The following is an 18,555-nucleotide window of genomic DNA, read 5'->3' as shown; positions in this document are numbered from 1 at the left end:
CCCTAGCCACAGCTGAATCATATCTCTGGCTCATCTACAAGTCCCAACAGGCCCATAATTGGCGCTGTTGTTGAGCACTGTCGGGACACCCAGGTATTTGAATGCGTTATCTGCTCGAGCGAGGGATAGGATCGCTCTTATCAGCGCAGGGTCACAGGAAACCAATTAGCGCTTCATGGGGCTCGTTGCCGTTTGGCGGCTCCCGAGAACAAAGGTGGATCTGTGCGTGTAGGGGAGATACTGATGACAGATAGCGCACTTTGAAGTGCCGCGTTTACAGGCGTGCACCGTCATAAAGGAAGCGTGAGGCTCACAAGTGCTCCAGTCAATCAAAACAGTTATATTTCCGCAAGCTTCTCTGTGAGATGGCTCTTACCAAGCTTCCGTCCTTCTGCCAGAAGACAGCAGGTTGGGGATTTCCTTTGGCCTCACATGGAAAGGTGGCACTACGGCCTTGAGCCACAATCTGGTCCCTTGGGCGGATGACAAACTGCGGAGCAGCTAAAGAGAGTAAACAAAAATAGCGTTAGCAGACTAGTAGTAGATTAAACTTATGAAGATAAAGAGGGTGTGGGGGGTTCAAGCAAAGACAAGCAATATACACCACAGTCAAATCAAAATATGGGGGGGGGGGTGCTTTACACAGCTTCCATGCAGCATTATATCAGTTTTAGCTCCAGACAGAGAAAGAAGATCAATGACTTTTATTGCCATGGTAACCAGGTAGGACATTCATCCAAGTGAGGCCGAATGAATGTCAGTCACATACTGCAGGCATTCACACGGGAAAGAGCCTTTGTCAGAACAACAACACAAAGGCACGTCCACATCCATGTACGACTAAACAGTTCAGGATTGATCACATCGGAATCTGCATGAATGCGCGTCAGTCTCGGAAGTTTAGCATCAAAGCATCAAAGGAGCATCAAAAGCAGCGGAGACACTGGAAAGACTGTTGACCACAGAATGTTAGCACCGCACCGAAAGGATGTTTGAAATGCCTCAAGGATTTGAGATCCAAGCGTGAAGCTATTTGGACAAGTATTTGCAACGGGCCCAGTGACCGCGTCAGTTGTCGCACACTCACGAGTGCGGGGTGAGCGGATGAGGCAATTCTGACGCTTCGACAGACAGAGCTTGATAATAGAGGAAGGAAAATAAGAAATATTGAAGAATCTGTATGTATTTTGGTTTTTAAATATGGATCCTATTGAGATAATTAAGTCATCAACATCTTTGCTAGGCCATATTCAAGTGGTTGTATATTGTGCCTGAAGTTTTGTGTGAGTTAGCCAACACTAAGTATATTTCCAGGGACCTCTACCAAGGGCATGGCAGATTCAGTAGTGAGGCAGTGTTGCTATCTTAGTCGCGCTAACTGTGCCCTCATGCTGCCAAACATGTGCATTTGCTAGCCAGGTGACCAGAACTGGACTAGTTACTTCACGTTTGTCCAAACGCACTCTCAATAATGAATGAAGGGGGCTATGTGAAACTAATGGGCCTATCATGAGCCATGGCAGCGTCAGATATGGGCCTTGGAAGTAAACTCACACTTGTTAAAGAACATTTTTACTATAAAGTGAAAGAAGCGACAGATTTTGACAAAATTCTTCTGAATTGTTGCAAAGCAACATCTTGTACCCTTGCTGTTTCTTTTGTCTTCTGTAAGTTCGTTCGTTGATGAGCCAGCTGGTTCCAGTAAGGCTAAACTCTTCCCATTTGGCTGCATTCTCTGTGTAATCCCCCTTTTTCGGGGTGTGTATTTGTCAAAGATACACACAGTTGGGAATGGTACAGATGGCTACAGATTTACTGCCTTCCCATTTGGCCTTCTGCAGCTTGGATATCTTGCGGCTCTCACAAAGCCGGGCCTGATACTGAGCTCCTAAATCATGGTCTGGCAAGGACTCGGCCCCCTCCCCTCACGTCCCCAGTTATGTTTCATCCTACATTCTATAATGATACGCACTGACTAAAAATTATGGTCGAACACTGCAGACTGGCCACGGCTGCAGCGGCCTGGTCTTCTCTCACACTCTCACCACCTCCTGGGATCTTATGATATTTAGACAATTTATGTCAAACTAAATAAAGCTGTGTGTCATTTCTATTTGTACTGTGGTTATATGTTGTTGATTTGCTCGCAATCTGTTGAGTCCAGTTCTTTAAAACAAACTAACTTGATCTTGGACTCATTTTAGACCTGTCGAACATCTTTTAAAGAAACAAGAAGGCACATCTGAGATGTGTGTGGGGGCTGGGCCTCATATAAAAGACCCGCGGAGAGAAATAGATCAAAAACGCACACAAATCAAGAGGAAGCCGGCGTGTGTGACAGCCTCAGAAGCTTGGCGTGAGGCTAACTCAAGCTGGGCCCTGTTTTGATTCAGAGCCCCTTAATGACATGAGAGAGCCTCCTTCCTGTCCTCTCCCAAGGAAGCACACGATCGGGTGTCCATATTTAATTCATGACGAATCGCATCTGCCTGGGTTTTCGAGAGAGGTGCTGCACACACAACAGCCAGGGCGAGGGGAGCAAAAGGACAAAGAGGGAGGCCTCCTCTACCAGACCTGCACTCTTGAACCGAGGAGCTCCCTCCTGTAAAATCCCACGCTCAATCATATTTTATTCACATGTCGACAGCAATTACTGTCTCTTCCCGGCGGCGGAGTGAATGCATAATTTCTTCCATCTACTTGAAAGCTGACAGTTTGACAATCACAGAGCATCCGCTGCTGTTGGGCAGCTAAAGTCCTGAATCGGTTGCATTTTATTTCGCCCCCTGACAGTCAAGAGTCACTATTTCCGCAATTATTTTCCTCAGCTTTCTTTGTCTTGACACATTTCTTGTTGCTTGATCGATTTTATTTCCCCGCGCAAACATTGTGCATCCTAAATGCAACACATGTGATTAAGCCCTGACCTTTTCTCAAGCTAAAAAAGGGGAAAATGCTATCACCTATGTGTCTTTCAGGATCTCCAGATGGTCCTCACAGTGAAGCACACATGAGACAATGTCTAAACCAACTATATTACACCAATCCAGAATGAAGCAAAACCAAGATTTTTACCCGGTTCTTGCATTCTGTGTATAGTTACGTAACACCGGAGTCAAAAATGGTCAGGTTAAAGACATGGTAATATGATCGCCAGGCAGCCCAAAGCAATTGTGTGTATGACAGCATGCATGCGGGATGGACTTGAATCAGAATGATGGGTACTTACCCACGGGGCGAGCTGGAGACACAACAATGGAAGAGTGGATACACAAAAAGAACAAATCGAGACGCACAAACATGAAGGGAAGAGACAAAACAAAATAAGACAAAAATAAATAAATTAAAAGTCAGAATGAATGATGTGCTGGGCCAAACATATTTCTGGCATAAAATAAGCATGGCAGAGAGGATCCAGGAGTTTTGGTCCAATGGAGACACCTATTAATGACTGATGAGTGTAGTGCCCCCTGGTGGTCACGAGTTTTTAAAAAAAAAGCAGATTAAACTACTGTATCCTTGCTGCCTGCGTCAATGTCTGCAGTTCAATGTGAGGATGGACAGAGCAGGAAAAGGAGAACAGAGAGAAGAGTGGAAAGAGCTTTTAATGGCCATCAAAATATAACATGCTGCCCCCCCGTTCTCCCGAAAATGCTCCGCCGAGGCTGTGAACACATTGGTTTAATGGGATGAAGAGTGGTGAAAGACGGGGGAAGTTATGGGTAGAATGTTTTTATTAACCTTGTAAACCCCAGGTATGGGGCTGGAGGTGTGCACCAGTAATCTGTGAAATGGTCTTGCTGACTGGGTGGTTACAGCAGCGAGGGTATAGTGTGGCCAGTGGACCAGTATAACTGGGAGGGGTGGTGGTGGTGGTGTGTGTGTGTGTGTGTGGGGGGGCAGGGCAGAGAGTGTTGACAGCACTCTTGGAAATGTAAATAATTGAAGAGATTCACAGACTGTCTGTAAAGCTCCCAAAGCTCGCCCGAATCGGCCTTTCTTTGTGCAAATACCAGCTGAAGCTCAGTAGCTACGTGTTGTTATGTTCCAACTAACGTAAAAATAAAAAATAAAAATGCGTTCCCATACCTCTGACTGTCAGCGTGGCCGAGGCCTCCAGTTTTCCCACTCGGTTCTCTGTCACGCAGGTGAACGTGCCCTCGTCGTTAACGGAGGCCTTCTTCACCCGCAGCACGTAGTCGTCCTTCTCAAATTTAATCTCATACCTGTTGACAAAGACAGAACGAGGCTGCATTAAATGCAAAATAGAACTAATAACAGGTGCCTCCGGGTTCCGCCCGAGCCTGTTGAGTGTGTTTCCCCTCCCCGGAGAGGCACGGAGGAGTGCGACTGTCCATTCTGACAAACGGGGAGAGTATTGAAGAGAATCAATTATTTAACAATGACACGCAGACAGATGCATTCAACTGAAACCCTCCAAACTTCTTCAATATTCATGAGACGCTTCTCTCGCGGCAGATAGATGTGTTCAAACAATATCCAGAGCTTTTGTGTGTACAAGTGCGCCATTGTGTACCCACTGCCTGTGCCTGAATAGACTGCAGCCTTGCCATAAACATATACAAACCCATGCATTACTATTGCAAAGCAACTGTCTGATTTAGTGGAGCAATTACACTGAGGCAATTTTGTGCCTATTTTCAATTCCAACACAGCAGCACATTGTGTGTGTGTATGTGTGTGTGCGTGTGTGTGTGTGTGTGTGTATGTGTGTGTGTGTGTATCTGCAGATGGTCATATATGTGCTGTCACTGCATGAATAGAAAGACGGTTAACAGGAAGATAATGATGGTCTGGTTTGTTGTTCTGGTCTGAAAGGGATGCCGTCCTTCTGGTGTGTTTTTGTAAGTTTGTGTGAGTGTGTGTGCGTGTGTGTGTGTGGGTGGTGAGGTTGCATGACGGTGGTCTGAGGCTGTCAGCTTGACAATCAACTGCTGTCCACAGTCTGTCACTCACAGACTGTGAGATTGTTGGATTATTGTTTCCTCTTATGTGATTTATGCAACTATGACGCAGTTTTTTGTTGTTTTTTTTCACTTTTAGCATTTTTGTTGCAGTGCACAGCCTATATGTTATGTAAAACCTGCCAAAATCTAATTAAATCCCATCCACACAGGGGCTTCATGGATACATGATTATTGTTAATGCATGTCAAAGACCAGCGTCAGACCCCTGACCTTTACAATGTGGTTGTTCTAAAGGTTTTTAGATGTGAACATTTACACAGTGCTACATTTATGAAGGGGTTTGGACATAAATTTGTTCTGGATTAAAGCCTACATTCTGACAAAATCCACCATAGGTTTCTCCCACGTGAGAAAACCCCCCTGTAGGAGAAAATCAGGTGTACAGCTGGCTGCCTGCCACTGTGATACTAATCTGTCCTGTCTATCTGTGTCTTATTCTCCTGCCTGCTGTTAAGACATTTCCAGAGCAGGCAGCTTTATTGCAGCACATTCCTAAACTTTGACTGCCAGTTCCTCATCTGCGCACAGGTACTTAAGGAGCCGTAATGATTACTGCACTGAGTCGCGATTGAACGCTTTGCTCCGGCGAGAGGTGACGGCGGGACATATGAAAGAGGCGTTTATTGTGTAAAGTGGGTGAGTGGCATCTAAAGGAATGAGGCCACCTTTGGGACAGGTTGGACCTGTCTCCAAGTGACAAACAAACCAGAGAGAAAGAGACTCCTCCCATTTTCTCCACTTTTTTGACCGTGGGTATGTAAACATGAACTCCTGACGTGAAAGAGAAGAGGGTGTGTGTCTGTATGTATATGCTATATATTCAACCCCAAAATATTCATTCTACTAGCAGAGTGAGGACATTTTTGCAAAGTGGGGCCATTTTCTGCTGGTCCTCTCAACACAGGACTGCTTCAGGGTCAAGACGCAGGTTTACAGTTTAAGTTTAGGGTTAGTGAGTGTGATGGGATGGTTCAGGTAGGGAGTTGGGTTGCATATTGTGTCTATGAAAGTCCCCACAAAGATAGAAATACGAGGACAAGTGTGTAGGGAAGGAAAGGACAAAATAGTCTGATGTTTTTAACCTCTGGTCTATTTGTATTGCGCAAAAATGAACACAGTATTTCACAAGGCACATAAAACACCACCAACATGACCTAGATCCATTTTCAGAAGATTATTAGCACAAAAACAAATCTAATATGGCTAACAATAATAACACAGAAAATGCTTGCTTGTGCTCTACATAGAACTCTGCTAACTTACACAGCGTCACACGGGCCATAATTAGCAAGAGTGTTGCTACGGCTCAGGTTGCCACAGCCTCGTGTCTTTCGTCCATGTGCACATGTCCACAAAAGCACTTGACGGACAGCGTGGTTATTGTTCTTGGTCCCGTCTCAATCAATCCCTCAAAGAGAACCCAAGTTTGCTCTCTGACTTATTAGAAGCATGCATGAACCCAATCAATCTGTAATCAGCTTCCTATATGGAAGCAATCTAGATGACACGATGAGCGGGATAAGAGGTAGTTCTGGATACACACAAGTGAGTACACACGAGGAGGGAACAGTAGCTCTTTATTGAGGCTGGATGGCGGCGGAGCTCTGGTCTCTATTAGAGGAGGAATGTTGCTGCATATGGAGAGGAGAGCCAAAGTCACCCCACTACAGGCTCCCTCCTTCACAGCACACTCCACACACACACACATGCATGCACACACACATTATCTCACACAGAGAGCAAAGTATACAATCATCCAACACATTTCCACACATGTGCGGACTCCTTCGCTCATGCAGGGAGATGAGGAGTGATGGGAATGTAAGCAAATGCCAAGACAAGGCAGCGTTTTTCCGGGTTGTCGGATTCATGTGCTCACTGCCGGGAGGGTGCTGTGCAAAGATGCAAACTCTTCTGTAATTTTGAATGTATTTTAGAAGCAGCACATATACATAAAGTCCTTGGGATTATCTTCAAGGATTTGCCTTGAGACTGTCTGACAGGAACACGCTCACCCGTGTTTCACCTTCAGACTTGAGCCAATTTACTCACATTAAGGGAATCTTATCTCTGGGCTTCACGGGCGGCTGAGTGTGTGTACAGTATCCATAAAATGACTCAACTGGAGGGGATCTTATCTGCCGCGCCCCTGCGCTGGCGGCGGGCAAAACCAAGGCACGTAAGTCAATCAGGTTGCGACAGAAGACTAACTCTGACTTGCTCTCCGGTCCGGCTGATTTGACAAAGTGCTGCCTCTCTGCTCCACTTCACCCTGGCACTCTAATCTGGCTTCAAACCTCCTGACTTGTCTTTAACCCCAGCCCAATTAAAAAGAGCCTCAGCCTACCTGTCCCGGACTTGTCACCCATGAGATAGAGGATGAATTAAATGCTACTTTTTTTTTTTAACTTGCAAGGCCTTTGGCCAGAGCTGCTTTGCCTCAGGCCTCTCCACAAGTCTGACAGCACCATATCTAAATGAATCAATGGCCAGTTTGGAAAGGCTTCAGTCCTTATGGTGAGGCTGGTGTTTTGTGGGAAGGCCATTGATCCTAAATTAGCTTTTGAAAGACTCTGATCATCTCAGTCCCACAACAGATGGAGACAGCGCTGCGGTCTTTGCTCAGAGGGCAGATGCTGCAGTCGTAGAGCTCGTTCACCAACGCCTGAAGACCTTCCTTAGTCTTTAGAGTTTTGCTTATATACATTTAGAATACATTTAAAAGTGCTTATTCCCACTTTGTTTTATCTCTGGAGATGATCGAGTGGAATGATGCAACCATTAAACAGATTCAAACACTGCTGATGAACAAATCAGTCTCAATAACCCTTAAGAATGAGGTAACTCTTAATCGCAGTACTATTTTCTGGCTGCCCCCCATAAATAGCAGCTGTATCCACTTATATGTCAGGGGACGTCAGGGAGGCAGGAACCATTGGATTTTTATTCTGCCGAGTCCTCGAGGAGACAAATCGGCGAAACTGGACAGTCAGCATAGCGCGGACACTCCTGTCGCACTACTTCCAACAGCACGGCTCCATCAGCCACACACACACATTCCTCTACCAAAGCATATGTGTACAGACTGAGACAGATAGGCTTTTTTCTTTTTGGGCTGAATGTTGCAATGGTGCTGCAAGGGGGGGTTGTTGGAGGGGGTTGGGGGCTGAACACAGACCACGGGGGCTCTGAAAAAGCACGGGAGAGGGTGCCAGGGTTTAAAGGCACAACAGCTAGCCACGTGCTGAGCTGGGAGCCTGTGGACTTTCTCAGTGTGACAGATTTTTGCCTCTGGAGACAAAGCTCTCCGATTCCATAAGTTTGTACACTCGTGCTTGACAGACAGATAGAGATTAATCTGCTAGATTATCAGAAAGCAACAATATGTAGCTTCTATTCTGAACACGATCTCATTGGGCTTTAGCAGCACCGTCCTGTCTTTGTTCTCTTGTTGTCTCTTTGAAACCCACAGAGGCTAAAGCCAATACCATCCCGGTGATTTGTGTGTATCTGTGGACAGGTGTGTGTGCGCGTGTGTTTGCCTGGGAGGTTTCTGGAGCCACTGAGCATATTAAAGACCTGTTTACTTAGCCAAGTCTCCAGTTCTTTTCTGATATACAAAAGTCGCACATGCAACAGCACCCACACACGCACACTGTGCTCACTGGAAGCAGCATGTTAAAACACTTCCACACCAAAGAAAGACTCGGCCTTATTAAATCCGCGCTTCTCCAGCTTATCATTATAATAAGGACGGTGTAACCTTTGCTGGGGGGTTCAAACAAAGACTCTCCCCTACTGAGGAAGTGCTTGATCTTTTATTCCTGCAGCCGCTGATACAACTTTAGATGCCAACAGTTACCGAGGGATCGGCTCTGCTACAGGAGCCGTTTGGAATCCACACTGTTTTCCAGATGTTCAACTAGATTTCTTTAAAAGCTTTATTTTTTTCTTCCTCCAGACAGGGAGGAAAATGTTTGAAGTTTAAATGACGCAAAGCGGCGGCGAAAGTAGGAACACTCCAGCACAATGGTTTGTTGTTTCTTTTTAGCGTGCAGAAGCAGGCGGTCGCGAAATGTCAGAATTAGAATATCACAGTTCTCCTGTGTGCTATCGGCTTCAAAGTGAACTTGAGAATTAAGCATAACAAAGAAATCAAAAGCGGTCACAGTAATTAAAAGTACCGCAGCGGCGATTACGTTTTAATGGCGGCACACGTGTTCATTTCCTTTCTGCAAACCAAAATAAGACTTCAAAGGGATGACAGAGATAGCAAGGGCCCGGAAACATGAGCTCATCCTGCTATGTTATAAATCAGGTAATTTGATCCAAAAAGAACCCATTTCCCAGGCCGACGCTGTGCCGAGGCCACGTCTGAGATACTTTCATGTGTGCTTTGGCACAGCACCCGCGTCCCTCTGCCCAGCGAACCAAATCCTTATCAGACGCAAACAACCCGCCCACGCTCCGCTCCGCCGCTGGCCTTGACTGATGTCAGGTCTGCTGAGGATATGTTGCAAAAGGCGGTCCGAGCAACGTGCCACTGAGGACGGGACTTTTTCTTTAAAGTCTGCCGTTGACCTCGACGCGTTTCGCAGGACGCGGGGCAGGCCGGGGCTTTAAAAGGAGGCCGGTCTTATTTACAGGCTTTCATTCGACGGTCTGTCTCCCAGAATGCGAGCACGCGCGTGCGCGTCACAAAGGCTACCCGGAGTGAGCGGGGTTAAATGATAGAGGGAGGGGGAGCGCGTGCCGGGATTTTCACCGCCGTGGCCGTACCTGCACACACCTGTCAGCTGCAATAATCGGAGTCCTTCTATCTTCTGTCACAGCGCCTCGCTGTCTGCCTCGCCACGTGCCAAATTGTTTCTATTCTACCTTTCAGCCTCTCTGCCCACTTACCTGTCACTCACGTTGAATTGTCCAGCTTATTATCTGTGCAGGCGAAGTCTCCCTCTGTAATGGTTATGGGAGCTTTTTACGAGGGTTCGGAAAATGATTTTTTTTTATTTACCATGAATATGTATTTTGGTCTGTATGCAGACTAATGGAGCAGCATAAATGCCTCCTGGCAGCCAGGCCAGGTGAGACTTAACATTGGTTTGACACAGTCAGTCAGACTGACACTAATGCCTCCAACACTTCCTCTGCATAACGTGCTGCCTGTCACATCAGTGAGACGCCTGCAGCGATCCGCCAAAACAGCAGATGTACACAAACACGCTCGCCCTCGTTTACCGTAACAGAGAACCGAGACGGCGCTGTTAAAATTAAAGCCGCACCTTCCGCGAGGAACATCGACGTCGTCCTTCCTCCAGCGGACGTTGGGTTGAGGGTCCCCTTGGACCTGGCAGCGGAACTCTACCATCTCGTCTTCCAGGACCACCTGGTTGATGGGCCGCCGGATGAAGGTCGGCCGCTCTGCAGAGCACAGAATCAGAGTCACACTCATCATGTCCGACTTATCTCCGACTGAGTCCTGTGATGGGTGAAATGAGGCATACCAAACACTGTGACTTGAGCCGTCTCACTCTCTCGCTCGCCGACCATGTTGGTTCCCACGCAGATGTACATGCCAGCATCACTTTTTCTTGTGTTGGAGATCATTAGTTTTCCTCCTCGCATCTGAAGGAGAAAAACTGATGATTTGGCCTGGCCTCATCGAGGTGTTTAATTCCCAAACATAGCAGCACTGAGGTACCTATCGCCAAATCTAGATTCTTTTGGCCCCATATAACATAATTCCGACTCAGCAATTAATTGAAGCCCGTGGCGGCAGTACTCACGGTGATCCTGTCATCCTTATCGTCAATTTGCACTTTGTCTTTTTTCCAGTAGATGGTGGGTTCGGGGTGGCCTCTTGGGGGGACGCACTCGAGGATCGCCGGCTCACCTGCTGCTACCACCACATCGGTGGGGTTCTGTCTGAAGTCATCTCGCAACACTGCAGGAAGAAAAGAAGAAAGAGATCAGGGAGCGTCGAGTCACGCACCATGTTGAGGCTAATAAAGGAAGCCTATAGAGTTGTGATTCATTCCGGGGAAGCGTGCTTGTGTGCATGCAATTGTGCTAATCAAGGTCTCAGTGGAGGAAGAAGAACAAACAGAGAGAGGATGCCCCTCTTCTTCAATGTAAACATTGACACACATACACAAGAAATAAACAGACTTCCTCCTTTGCTGACTCCTTCATCAGAAACCTCACAACATGCACAAACCCAGCCGGGCAGACTCTGCAGGTGGTGGTTCATACTGCCCCCGAACCTTGTTGCACACCTGCGCAGAACCCAGGGGATACGACCAGATAACATCCAGCTCAGTCACAGCCGGCTCGCCCTGCTGCCATCTGCCACCACGCAAACACGCCTCCGCTGCCATGCTACCAAACCAGGAAGCAGCTTTTTTTCCTCAGGCGCTGAGACTCCTGACATCCCATAACATCAATAAGCTGCTCTTACTGAATGGGACTAATATTGTTTCTATATTAACTCAGATTTTTTTAAATCTTTTTGAGCAGTGTATTCACATGGACAAAAACAATGGAATACCCAGCGTGGTGTGTGGAACAAGGGTAGGTCACACTGTCGCGCTCTGTGTACTGAAACGGAGCTTTTGTGATTTGATCTGGGGGAAAAAAAGAGAATCTAATCCGAGGAGCAACCCTGCAGGAATTTCAGCTTCAGCAGCATCCACTGAGCGAGACACGCGTCTTCTGGAGGATAAGGGGACTAAGCCTGTTGGAGGATGTTTGAAGATGCTCAAGGAGGGCTAAATTAAGGGCAGCACCACAGGTCCTTATGTAAATTCCTCACGTTGCTCGGGACAATGGCGGGGAGGGCTAACAATATAAAAGGGGATAACTGGTCCCTGTGCTCCTGGCTTCTCTCATCTCATCATTCCCTTTTCTTAGCCCCTCAATAGGACACTGCGCAGCCATTGTCTTCTTATTTTTTTTATTTTTTTTTCTTAGAAAGGAAAAATGAGGCGGGGAAAGCGGAGAAGCTTTCAACCCAATTATCCCGGGGATGTGCAGGGGTACGGAGAGGGACGTTTGTGTGACATGAATTCAAATGAAACCTTCAAACCGGGCTAATAGAACCAAATATACCAGAGGTAGAGGTTTTCTATCTCTCACGCAGGGCTGCCTTCTCATCTAAAAACCTAGGGTAATTAACTAGCCCCAGAGTGGTCGACAACTCCCCCGCCCCCTCCCCAGTTAGGTTGGGCATAACAGCCATTACCAGCAGACCGTCTACATATTTGCATTACAAACAAAAGTCCTGCTGTTATATAATTACAGTCCGGTTTGGACTGTACGTTGCCTGTTGTTTGCGACCATGTTGGACTTAATTGCTGCCCTCCATTCATCGCAGCCACTCCTGGGATTTAGTCAGAATCAATTTCCTTTGAAACTGAGCAGCGACAAAAGAAAGACGCATTAGGGGCATCATTATGGCGCTTGTGTGAGGCCATCTAATCGCATCCAGCGCTGCTCTGCGTCACACTAAAACGCATCCCTGCCCGCGATCTACATGAGTGGGCAGAGCATGCAAACCGTTAAATAACACACAAGGTAACACACACACACACACTTGTTGAGGATTGGACAAATACAGAGGAACAAAAAGCTACAAGCAAACAAACAGATGACCCCAACTGAGAGATTACGGCGCGCGTGTTGGTTCAGAGCTTGTGAATACCAACACTCTGGACAGATGCGACCCCCTGCAGTCAAATCACTGGCACAGAAAATATCAATTCCCTCCATGTTGTGTTTACCTTGTTTCATTTCAGTATGAATATGTACTGCATCTGTCTCAGTGATGCCTTCAGGCGTCTACGTGCATTGAACGCTGTGTCAGAGAGGGTGAACATGACCATATCTGAATTATAACACCAGCTATATACTTTGTTAAAGTGGGTTAGATCTAATATCTGCGTCATTAAGTCTGTGTGGGTCTAAATCCAACTCGGAGACCCTGTAGGCATTCAGGGGCGAATGGGCCAACAGATGCAACATAATTGCCTCTAAATCCCCCTGAAACAGTCGGCTCTGCTTGCACTGAAAACATCTCACCTCCCATGGAGTTCCAGCGCGCCCTGAACTCTGCCTCCCCGCTCACTCGCTTATAAATATTTAGATATTTTTTTTACATTTCTAAGCAGTTGGCAATTGGTACATCTGTCAATCCCGCAGGCTAAACAGTGCTCCTATCTGAATAATCTACATGCACCTCTTTTTTTATTTATTCCCATAATATAAGAGTCGGCTGATTTGATTGAAAGACCGTCACACGGGGGGGGGTGGGGACAAGGCGCTACGGGGCCGCTGCTCTTTTTACCTGGCATGGTTTCAATGCTTCGTACTCAAAGGGGCGGGGAATCAGCTCGCAATTTTGCTGAAAGGGTTGCGAAAAGAACTCTTTGCCAAAGTAGAAGACAAAGAAGACGCCGGCTCTGTTACTTTGCAAATCAGATTGTCTGACGTTAGTTGGGGAAAACCTGTTCCAACTTTGCGCACACGCACACAAACACGCACGCACGCACACACACACACACACACACACACACACACACACACACACACACAAATCTGAGGTATCGTGGCGCAAAGGTGGCAGGGCAAGGACAGGATGAGAGGTGATACTTTGTACAGCACACCCTCCTCTTCCAGCCAAGGTATTACTCACCGGGGTGACACTGCATTTTGGTCGGGAAGGGGGGGGCACTTGACTGAGATGTCCCCTGTTATATAGTGAGGACACCTAGCTTATGGCTAAAAAGACAAAAAGCTTGGCTATTGCTGCAACATCACAGGTGCCGCTCCCATTCCTCTGGTCTGACATTTAGATAAACTCATAAACCCACATAAACCAAGCCGAGTATGAAATGTTTGAGCACCACACCTGAATGTGCATATTTGTGCGGTGATTCTAACTTTTCCTTCCATGTTTACTGCAGCGAGAGGCCCTCCTCTCTTTCACAAATACATATTCTCCGAGGTCAGGGGATATAAAACACAGTGAGATTACAACAGCCGGAAGCCCAAGGCTAAAGTCTGCACTCAGACGCACCACAGTCTACTCTGATTAGAAAATAAACCATGCAAGCACGCACACACAAAGTGAGAAAGCTGTAAAGATGTAGCTCGGGGCTATAATATCATTTCATTCGAGTGCTTTTTTGCGCTTCATCCGGCAGGAGTGCTATTACAATAGCACTATTTTCAATTCTACCCTTAGAGAAGGGGAATAATATATATGTCACTTGACAAGATGTACTAAATCCACTCTGTGTTGTCAGGATATTCTCCATTACTGCTGATGCTGAGGGCAGAAGAAGGATAACGCCACAGTGATAACACCGCAGAGGTAGATGTGCCCCATTTGTCTGGATGCAAGCTCTTTTTTCTTCCCCATCTCTGACTTGGCTATCTACCCTCCCACCGGCCAGCTCTGACCTTTGTTCCCCATCCAGATGCAGAAATTAGCCCCTCAGCAGGGAGGTGAGCAGCAGCTTCCCAAATATCCTCTATATATTCGTCCACAGAGAGGCTGCAGGTCAGATTAGAGAAACAACAGCAAAAATGCAAGCGAATGACGATGCCTAAGGCTGGAGCTCCTTGGGGAGCCGAGGAGGAGCCCCATCATCAGCTCAACTCATCACCATTGCTCTCTGTCTTTGCTACGCTGTCCTATCGCCGTCTGGGGTCATTCCCTTTCTGTTTTGCCCTCTTCCGTCTTCCCAGTTCATCAATTCCCCCCGTTCCCATAACACCGTGTTGGATCCTGCCGCCTCCGGTCGCTTTCAGCGGCTCTCCTCAACAATGGCTGCAGATGAGGTTTTGCAGATGAGGCCACATACGCGCTCACCTAATCATTCTCCCTCGACCACGACCGGGCGCGATACCATCTCCCGCTCCATTCTCCCTATCTGCAAATCCAGCAGCTAAGGGGTTGTAAATAACACTGTCACTTTTTCCAAGATAAGATGCAGGTAATATAGAAAAGAGTGAAGGTAAAGAGACTCGTGTGGCCGGCCATGATAGCGTAGTGGGGGCAAATCACAGCTGGTGATATCCTATGAAATGTGCATTGTCAGTAGAGATCTCAATAAGAGAGTAAGAACATATGTGCTGTCGTGAGGTCTCCGATGGGAAGACATAAGCAGGCAATGACAAGACCGTGCCGGCTCAAGGTCGGGCTGAGGCTGTCGAACAAGCTTCCACCTGCGATTTAGTAGATTAACTGCAACAAGCGACCTTATTTAAACAGCAGCCCCATTCAAAGCTCGTTTTTCAAACAACATCTCTAATTTGGCTCCTGGGCTGCCTGGTAATGACAGCAGGACCACAGTGGGCAATTCTGATGGCCGGTCCATGACAAACTGCACAGCCTTCTAAGAAACAATACAATTAAGTCTTAATGAAGTTCTTCTCTTTATACCCCTTAACAATACAGCACACACACACACTCACACACACGCGCACACGATTCAATTTAGCCTAATCCATGCTTTATGGTAATATATAGCTCATTAAAATGTTAGTTAAAAACTCATTAAAATTCACTTGAAGAAGTAATGGCTTCATTACAGTAATATGCCGAAAAGCAAAGAAAAAGACAAGTAAGGACAGGGAGAAGAAAGAGAGCGGAGAGCGACAGCTTTCTAATGACTTAATTGTGTCTCAAATGGAAGACATTTGCATCGTTAAAAAAAAAAAAAAAACAGCATTCCAAATATCTGCATCTATTCTCCGAGCAGTGTGTAATTAACAGGTGCCGTAATTAAAGGTGCGTCTTGCCCCTAAATTATGTTGGCGTTCGCTCCTAGTTTATGCTGCTGTTATCTTGTTTATGGTCACAAATGCTTCCAGGGTTGGGGGGGGGGGGCTTGGCGGATGCAGCCAGTACTGAAACTGGAGCCGGATGATACAGATGAACAATGCGCCCGTGGGCATTTGTGCCGGCTCCGATAAGGCCTGATGTTGCGCTTCAGCTTCTGTTGGATGCAGAACGGACACTTTACAGCCGAGAGGGGGAGCAAGACGTGAGGGGAAGCGAAGAAGACGGGAAGGGTGGGGGGTGTTGAAGATGGGAGTGGGATTGATTTCCTGACAATTCTCGCACCGAGGCGGCGCTGACGGAGGTACTGAGGCATCATAAAGGAGCAGGTGGGACCAGTCTTGTACAAGGTAGAGTGAAGGGACGGGAGGGAAAAAAAAGACAGGCAGCTCATAGTGTAAGTTTCCTGAATGTATTTATTCATCTCTAACGGCACCCCCCCTGTCTTAAATATGACAGATACTAATGCTACTCAAAACCCCTTTGGTAATGGGTCTAATAGGGGGCAGTTAGCAGCTGGAAAATGTGCCCTCCTTATAGAAACAGTCATCTAGATCCTTATCAAGATTTATTCAGCCCACAATCTGAGTTGTATGTTGTTGGATTACTTCCCTGACATACAAGAACCCCTTTGGCAGCTGTGGCCGATGCACTCTTATCGCCTTACATGAAAGGCTTCGGCCCAAAAGCTGCACTGCAACAAACATGAGAGATGTCTTGGAGACAGGAACAAGCCAAATTTGCTCTGAATGCCCGTGCGCACGTCTTTGGGAGATTTCAGTAAAGTCCGCCCTCAGGACAATGAGACAATGACCTTCCACAGGGGACGGTAATCCCTCAGATGTTGCTTAACTGGACAGGAAGTCAGGATTTTCAGTGCACATTTTCGCCCACCCTGAGCCCCTCATTCATCGTGGCATGCTTATACCGAGGCATCCCCAGTGAAAATGAGTCCCCTGGAGCCTTATGTTGTATCCCACTCTGCACATCTTCATATAATCTTTAACAGCCCCCTCTTTTTGCCAGCCTATTACCGCTCCTCCTATATCTGTTTTATTGTTTTGCTCTGTAATTGGATTGGCAGTAACAGCAAGCGGAGAGCTGTTAGGAGCCTGTAAAAAGGTGTCATTCAGTGGTGCAAGCCCTTTTTTATTAAAAATTAAACTCTCGGCTGGAGTTGAGCAGCCTTTCTCTCGTCTGCTCTGATGAGCCCTGTGTGCACGTGCGCTCCGTGGCAAGCTGAAGGACGGCAGAAGGAGGGGAGGAGGTGTTTATAACAACTCCAGACAGCCCAGTTTACTGTAGTCAGCATCCCTCCCAGGGCACCAATCGACAATCCTGGACCAAGAAAATACTGGGAGAGCATAAAGAATTCACAGATACTGCGCATGCATGTCTGCCGTTGCTGGGCGTCCTCGTGCTCATTGTGACAGAGCCACACCCATCAGTGGTGTGCAGCCATGTGTGCATGTGCAGAGCCACTGATCACATAAGGGGCATTGATAGAAGTGATCTCACGTGACAAATTTTTAAAATAATCTGACGTGAGCATTCTACATATGAGGCTGCGGCTTGTTTGTGGTCAGAGAGGTGTTCATTACAGTCCTCCTCCACCCCCCCCTTTCAATCCTCCTAATGGTCTCGTCAGATTATCTTCCCTTCAATCAATACGGCCCGCGAGGAAGGACCGCAGTACCTGAGGGCGTTTTGCTCTCCATTGTAGCCCACAAGGTGACAAATTTTCCAGAGCCGAGGTCGCCTGGATCAGAACCTTCCGGAGGACTTTGAACTATTCCTGATATCCATCAAATGCTACAGTCTGGCCTGTTTTCAAAGAGGGCGGCAGGGGGCCGATTCGGCAGAGATTTGCGAGCAAAAGAAGGCGGAGATCTGTCGACGCGGCGAGCAGAAAGCAGGCGGCAGATGTGGCGAGGGTGTTAAATCACACGTAGCCTTGATGCAGAGGCATTTAAAGAGATTTATTGATCACTTTATAGATCTTATCTATTGTGGAAGAGCAAAAATTAAACTGGATACGACGATGACCTTTACAGCAGCCTCTGCCATGAATAGGATGCTGCGTCTATAGGTACAGCCCCCCCCCGTGTTTCATTATGTGTTAAAATGAGATATTTTTGACCGAAGCGATTTAGCATTTAGTCAGAAAATGCATTTTAAAATAACCAAATGCCACCACCAGATCTGAGCATCTGCACTGCACGGTCACTTTATATGGAGCAGATGCTGCGAGGAAGGCAGAGCAGCACACCAGCAGGAATAGAAGAACCTGATGATTTGCACGTACAGCTCATTAGCTCAGGCACTGGTGCATTCACAGGGCAATGCAAAAGTCTTTGACAGCACAGGAATCATTTACGGAAAGAAAGAGGGGAACTTTTCCTGACGGAGCACTTCCGCATCTCAGCTGCACGACAGTCCAGTGGCTGATTTCACGAGCCAACCCGTGTTAATTGCATTACAGCCAGAATTGTGTCGCTTCCATCTGTAATCAGCTTACCGCCTCAGGTCAACTGGATATGCCGAGATTACGTAACCTGCCTGCTAATGGGTGGAATTTCATTCATTCCAGGGCAAAAATCCAGGATACTGACTCAGGTAATCTGGTCTGCTGGAAGTGCCAGTCTGCATGCAATAACTCTAGTGTGTGTGTGTGTGCTTGCAGGTGTGTGTGTGTGTGTGTGAACCCATGCTTATATTATCATG

At 47.0% G+C, this 18,555-nt stretch overlaps 1 protein-coding gene across 19 annotated transcripts in view; it reads right to left on the bottom strand.

The window, feature by feature from the left end:
- robo2 (roundabout, axon guidance receptor, homolog 2 (Drosophila)) overlaps window positions 1-18,555 on the bottom strand; it is a 182,239-nt gene that overhangs the window by 34,298 nt on the left and 129,386 nt on the right. For 12 of the 19 annotated variants that reach the window (XM_057049547.1, XM_057049556.1, XM_057049546.1 and 9 more), the window contains exons 3-8: window positions 10,775-10,932; window positions 10,493-10,613; window positions 10,271-10,409; window positions 4,090-4,226; window positions 3,230-3,241; window positions 377-501 (exon numbers count right to left, since the gene is read on the bottom strand). In XM_057049547.1, the coding sequence (XP_056905527.1) occupies window positions 377-501; window positions 3,230-3,241; window positions 4,090-4,226; window positions 10,271-10,409; window positions 10,493-10,613; window positions 10,775-10,932 (692 nt within the window). The remainder of the gene's footprint in view (window positions 1-376; window positions 502-3,229; window positions 3,242-4,089; window positions 4,227-10,270; window positions 10,410-10,492; window positions 10,614-10,774; window positions 10,933-18,555) is intronic. The other 7 variants (XM_057049548.1, XM_057049550.1, XM_057049561.1 and 4 more) reach the window with 1 other exon arrangement.

The sequence above is a fragment of the Takifugu flavidus genome, chromosome 12 (assembly GCF_003711565.1).
Source record: "Takifugu flavidus isolate HTHZ2018 chromosome 12, ASM371156v2, whole genome shotgun sequence".
NCBI lineage: Eukaryota > Metazoa > Chordata > Actinopteri > Tetraodontiformes > Tetraodontidae > Takifugu > Takifugu flavidus.
The sequence above is the reverse complement of the archived record's forward strand: the minus strand, read 5'-3'. Positions and strand labels throughout refer to the sequence as shown.